This window comes from Engystomops pustulosus, chromosome 4 (genome assembly GCF_040894005.1).
Source record: "Engystomops pustulosus chromosome 4, aEngPut4.maternal, whole genome shotgun sequence".
NCBI lineage: Eukaryota > Metazoa > Chordata > Amphibia > Anura > Leptodactylidae > Engystomops > Engystomops pustulosus.
The window spans coordinates 226609532-226615964 of record NC_092414.1 but is presented as its reverse complement, the minus strand read 5'-3'; the positions used below and the strand labels follow the sequence as shown (position 1 = coordinate 226615964).

At 64.7% G+C, this 6433-nt stretch overlaps 1 protein-coding gene across 1 annotated transcript in view; it reads left to right on the top strand.

Annotated features, from left to right (window-relative positions):
• Nucleotides 1-909: 909 nt before the first annotated feature.
• Nucleotides 910-6433, top strand: part of TNK1 (tyrosine kinase non receptor 1) — a 46161-nt gene continuing 40637 nt past the window's right edge. The window contains exon 1 of the mRNA XM_072150104.1: nucleotides 910-1048. Coding sequence (XP_072006205.1) covers nucleotides 925-1048 — 124 coding nt within the window. The 5' untranslated portion in view covers nucleotides 910-924. The remainder of the gene's footprint in view (nucleotides 1049-6433) is intronic.

Below are 6433 nucleotides of genomic sequence, written 5' to 3'. Positions count from 1 at the left end.
CACCGCAAAAGCCTGCAGCCAATTGTGTAGGGTTTTTGAAGCCTTAACCTTTTTTTTCCGAACCTTTTTCAAAAATTCTCTCCTTGTCGACCGAGATGTGGTCGACATTGAGCAGGGACCAAATATCAACATATTCACCCTTCTGAATTTTATTCTTCACTTCTTCAGGGACATATTTACCTAAGGGGGCTACCGCGCAAAACATTGTATCCCTAAATGTATTACCCGCCCCTACGTTAATATTGGGCTGTGCTTGTGCATTAACCCCTAACCCTTGCTGGTTTGATTCTAATTGAGATAGAACAGATTTAAGGGATGATATCATGTGTGTGGTGTCAGTGTTAGTATTCTGCGGTGCAGAGGTAATGGCCGACCACAAGGGAAGACCACTGAACTCACCGTTCGCAGCAGAAGGTAGATCAACCGGAATGGGGAGCGCTGTCTGTCCTTGCGCTGTGGGCTGGTCCTGGGGAGCCGACTGCTGGGGAGCAGGAGACTGACGTGGCGGTGCCGACTGCTGTGAAGCAGGAGACTGGCGTGGCGGCGATCTTCTTGCTGCACCACCGCTGGACGGTCTGCTGCGTGGCGGGTAGCAACGCTGTGGCGGGAAGCTGGAAGATGCTCTTGACCTCTTTGAGTGATGACGGGTCGGCTCCTGGTATCGGTGGTAGTCGTGGCGGGAACCTTTTCTGTGAAAGTGCGCCGCATGACGGCCACTTGAATCAGAGGACGAGGAGCTGGTAACTCTGTCGCGGCGGCTCCTTTGATGCTTGCGACTGATGAAACCTGCTGGAGAATATTCAGAACCCGAGTCGGCTACGAAAATGCGGCGTGACCTTCGGAGGTCAGCGCCGCTGTAGCTATGGCGATGGTAGGTGGCGGGTCTGGCATCCCTCCTACCATGGCTGGGATGGGGAAGATAGGATGGTGGGGCGACATCTAGTGTCCGAAATGTGTCATTACATGATTCACTGCCTGAGGGGGACGGAGGAGAGGAAGCCCTGTACCGCGGAGACATGTGACGAGGAGGAGTGGAGGCAGCATGGAGGTACAGGGGGAGGCTTTTTTCATGCCTCTGGGGGGTTTTTGGCCTGGGGGAGGAGGGGGGGGGATTACAATAAGGGACCTGGGATGGGGCAGAGTTGGGGGGGGTGGGGGATTTACGCGGACCGCGCTTCTTACCCCCAGGAGCAGTGACCATCCGGAGCCCACACTGATCAGCTGTGCTGCAGGGTGCCGGCGAGCCCATAACCTGCGGCGAGGGATTCTCCTTCCCTGCCGCTCCGCGTCTCCTGGTGCTGGGGGGGGACCCGGGGCTGAGGCGGTTTGGAGGCCTGATGCGGCGCACGGGCCGCCCTCTCTCTTCGCTCCGCTCAGGAGCTGTCACAGATGCCGCGCTGCCAGGGAGCACATCGGGGGTCCCCAGAGGAAGAGGTGAGGAGCGGGGGGATCGCTGCTGCGGCGTGCCGGCTGGTGGCCGGGTGCCGTGTTCGGCCGATGCCTGACAGGCAGAGGCATCCGGCAGGCCTGGTACCTGGGGGGGTGATGCAGGCGCCGGTCCGGCCCCCTGATGTTCCTTCTGGGCAGCGCTGCGCTTGATGAGGACATCCAGCCAGCCTGATCCTTCCCTGGCGATCCGGTCCATCACTTGTTCATCCAGAATGAGGGACATGGCGACAATCTGGGTAAGTGATGGCACGTAGGGGGGGTCTTAGACTTCACACCTTGTTGATCCTGAAGGTAGAAGGAAAGAGGCCCCCCCATGTGTCCTCAAACTTTTATAGCCGTAGGGCGGCCCTCTTCCCCTAGCTGAGCCCACCCTTAGGTGGCCGCCCAGAAAGGAGGGGGCCAATCGCCAGAAACCGCCTTTTTTAAACTGGCGAACCACCGAAATCCCCCACAGTCCCTGGCCCCTTCTCTAGGCGATTTGGGGCCATAGAATCTGAACGTATCTAAATGTATCCACATGGACAGTACCACGTGTCCCCCACATAGCGGCGCCATGTCCTGGGTGTGTGAGTACAGTCTCGGGGTGTCCCGGGTGTGTGATTACAGTATTGGGGTGTCCCGGGTGTGTGATGGCAGTCTCGGGGTGTTCTTGGTGTGTGATTACAGTATTGGGGTGTCCCGGGTGTGTGATGGCAGTCTCGGGGTGTCCCGGGTGTGTGATTACAGTATTGGGGTGTCCCGGGTGTAGGATGGCAGTCTCGGGGTGTCCTTGGTGTGTGATGGCAGTCTCGGGGTGTCCTTGGTGTGCGATGACAGTCTCGGGGTGTCCTTGGTGTGCAATGACAGTCTCGGGGTGTCCTTGGTGTGCGATGACAGTCTCGGGGTGTCCTTGGTGTGTGATGGCAGTCTCGGGGTGTCCTTGGTGTGTGATGGCAGTCTCGGGGTGTCCCGGGTGTGCGATGGCAGGCTCGGGGTGTCTCGGGTGTGCGATGGTAGGCTCGGGGTGTCCCGGGTGTGCGATGGCAGTCTCGGGGTGTCCCGGGTGTGCGATGGCAGTCTCGGGGTGTCCCGGGTGTGCGATGCCAGTCTCGGGGTGTCCCGGGTGTGCGATGCCAGTCTCGGGGTGTCCCGGGTGTGCGATGCCAGTCTCGGGGTGTCCCGGGTGTGCGATGGCAGTCTCGGGGTGTCCCGGGTGTGCGATGGCAGTCTCGGGGTGTCCCGGGTGTGCGATGGCAGTCTCGGGGTGTCCCGGGTGTGCGATGGCAGTCTCGGGGTGTCCCGGGTGTGCGATGGCAGTCTCGGGGTGTCCCGGGTGTGCGATGGCAGTCTCGGGGTGTCCCGGGTGTGCGATGGCAGTCTCGGGGTGTCCCGGGTGTGCGATGGCAGTCTCGGGGTGTCCCGGGTGTGCGATGGCAGTCTCGGGGTGTCCCAGGGTGTGCGATGACAGTCTCGGGGTGTCCTTGGTGTGCGATGACAGTCTCGGGGTGTCCTTGGTGTGCGATGGCAGTCTCGGGGTGTCCTTGGTGTGTGATGGCAGTCTCGGGGTGTCCCGGGTGTGCGATGGCAGGCTCGGTGTGTCTCGGGTGTGCGATGGTAGGCTCGGGGTGTCCCGGGTGTGCGATGGCAGTCTCGGGGTGTCCCGGGTGTGCGATGGCAGTCTCGGGGTGTCCCGGGTGTGCGATGCCAGTCTCGGGGTGTCCCGGGTGTGCGATGGCAGTCTCGGAGTGTCCCGGGTGTGCGATGGCAGTCTCGGGGTGTCCCGGGTGTGCGATGGCAGTCTCGGGGTGTCCCGGGTGTGCGATGGCAGTCTCGGGGTGTCCCGGGTGTGCGATGGCAGTCTCGGGGTGTCCCGGGTGTGCGATGGCAGTCTCGGGGTGTCCCGGGTGTGCGATGGCAGTCTCGGGGTGTCCCGGGTGTGCGATGGCAGTCTCGGGGTGTCCCGGGTGTGCGATGGCAGTCTCGGGGTGTCCCGGGTGTGCGATGGCAGTCTCGGGGTGTCCCGGGTGTGCGATGGCAGTCTCGGGGTGTCCCGGGTGTGCGATGGCAGTCTCGGGGTGTCCCGGGTGTGCGATGGCAGTCTCGGGGTGTCCCAGGGTGTGCGATGGCAGTCTCGGGGTGTCCCAGGGTGTGCGATGGCAGTCTCGGGGTGTCCCGGGTGTGGGACGGCATTCTCGGGGTGTCCCGGGTGTGGGACGGCATTCTCGGGGTGTCCCGGGTGTGGGACGGCATTCTCGGGGTGTCCCGGGTGTGGGACGGCATTCTCGGGGTGTCCCGGGTGTGGGACGGCATTCTCGGGGTGTCCCGGGTGTGGGACGGCATTCTCGGGGTGTCCCGGGTGTGGGACGGCATTCTCGGGGTGTCCCGGGTGTGGGACGGCAGTCTCGGGGTGTCCCGGGTGTGGGACGGCAGTCTCGGGGTGTCCCGGGTGTGGGACGGCAGTCTCGGGGTGTCCCGGGTGTGCGACGCCAGTCTCGGGGTGTCCCGGGTGTGCGACGCCAGTCTCGGGGTGTCCCGGGTGTGCGACGCCAGTCTCGGGGTGTCCCGGGTGTGCGACGCCAGTCTCGGGGTGTCCCGGGTGTGCGACGCCAGTCTCGGGGTGTCCCGGGTGTGCGACGCCAGTCTCGGGGTGTCCCGGGTGTGCGACGCCAGTCTCGGGGTGTCCCGGGTGTGCGACGCCAGTCTCGGGGTGTCCCGGGTGTGCGACGCCAGTCTCGGGGTGTCCCGGGTGTGCGACGCCAGTCTCGGGGTGTCCCGGGTGTGCGACGCCAGTCTCGGGGTGTCCCGGGTGTGCGACGCCAGTCTCGGGGTGTCCCGGGTGTGCGACGCCAGTCTCGGGGTGTCCCGGGTGTGGGACGCCAGTCTCGGGGTGTCCCGGGTGTGGGACGGCAGTCTCGGGGTGTCCCGGGTGTGGGACGGCAGTCTCGGGGTGTCCCGGGTGTGGGACGGCAGTCTCGGGGTGTCCCGGGTGTGGGACGGCAGTCTCGGGGTGTCCCGGGTGTGTGACGGCAGTCTCGGGGTGTCCCGGGTGTGTGACGGCAGTCTCGGGGTGTCCCGGGTGTGTGACGGCAGTCTCGGGGTGTCCCGGGTGTGTGACGGCAGTCTCGGGGTGTCCCGGGTGTGTGACGGCAGTCTCGGGGTGTCCCGGGTGTGCGATGGCAGTCTCGGGGTGTCCCGGGTGTGCGATGGCAGTCTCGGGGTGTCCCGGTTGTGGGACGGCAGTCTCGGGGTGTCCCGGTTGTGGGACGGCAGTCTCGGGGTGTCCCGGGTGTGGGACGCCAGTCTCGGGGTGTCCCGGGTGTGGGACGCCAGTCTCGGGGTGTCCCGGGTGTGTGATGGCAGTCTCGGAGTGTCCTGTGTTTCCCGGCAGTCACATTCCGTTCTGTGCGGTGTCTCTTCCTCGTTGCTCCGGTTCTTCCTCCCCCGTTTCCGTGTTGTGTTCGGGGCGCGGTGCAGTCGGGCGGCTCCTGTGTACAGGATGTACTGGTGTCACTGCCGCACAACAAGACCCATCACCCCATGTGCTGCGGGTGTCAGGGTGCTGGTCATGTGCTGCGGGTGTCAGGGTGCTGGTCATGTGCTGCGGGTGTCAGGGTGCTGGTCATGTGCTGCGGGTGTCAGGGTGCTGGTCATGTGCTGCGGGTGTCAGGGTGCTGGTCATGTGCTGCGGGTGTCAGGGTGCTGGTCATGTACTGCGGGTGTCGGGGTGCTGCGGGTGTCGGGGTGCTGGTCATGTGCTGCGGGTGTCAGGGTGCTGGTCATGTGCTGCGGGTGTCAGGGTGCTGGTCATGTGCTGCGGGTGTCAGGGTGCTGGTCATGTGCTGCGGGTGTCAGGGTGCTGGTCATGTGCTGCGGGTGTCAGGGTGCTGGTCATGTGCTGCGGGTGTCAGGGTGCTGGTCATGTGCTGCGGGTGTCAGGGTGCTGGTCATGTACTGCGGGTGTCGGGGTGCTGCGGGTGTCGGGGTGCTGCGGGTGTCGGGGTGCTGGGTGTATAAGTCTGCGCTGCTCTTATCTACAGAAATATCTCACTCCATAATCATCTTCTCTGTGTATTTCTTTGTAATCTTGTGACCTCCCCCCCCCCCCATCTCGTCACCTTGCCCCCCCCCATCTAGTCACCCTGGCCCCCCCCATCTCGTCACCTTGCTCCCCCCCCCCATCTCGTCACCTTGCTCCCCCCCCCATCTCGTCACCTTGCTCCCCCCCCCATCTCGTCACCTTGCTCCCCCCCCCATCTCGTCACCTTGCTCCCCCCCCCCCATCTCGTCACCTTGCTCCCCCCCTCCCGTCACCTTGCTCCCCCCATCTCGTCACCTTGCTCCCCCCCCATCTCGTCACCTTGCTCCCCCCCCATCTCGTCACCTTGCTCCCCCCCCCCCATCTCGTCACCTTGCTCCCCCCCCCATCTCGTCACCTTGCTCCCCCCCCCATCTCGTCACCTTGCTCCCCCCCCCATCTCGTCACCTTGCCCCCCCCCCATCTCGTCACCCTGGGCCCCCCCCATCTCGTCACCCTGGGCCCCCCCCATCTCGTCACCCTGGCCCCCCCCCATCTCATAACATTGTGAACCTAGCCCCCCATCCCCCGCATCTTGTGACCTCCTTCCCCCCCCCACCTTGTGACCTCAGCCCCCCCCCACCTTGTGACCTCAGCCCCCCCACCTTGTGACCTCAGCCCCCCCCATCTTGTGACCTCAGCCCCCCCCACCTTGTGACCTCAGCCCCCCCCCCCACCTTGTGACCTCAGCCCCCCCCCCCCACTTTGTGACCTCAGGCCTCAGACCTCAGTGTCCCGGGTGTGGGACGGCAGTCTCGGGGTGTCCGGGTGTGGGAAGGCAGTCTCGGGGTGTCCCGGGTGTGCGACGGCAGTCTCGGGGGGTCCCGGGTGTGCGACGGCAGTCTCGGGGGTCCCGGGTGTGCGACGGCAGTCTCGGGGTGTGCCCGGGTGTGCGATGGCAGTCTCGGGGTGTCCCGGGTGTGCGACGGC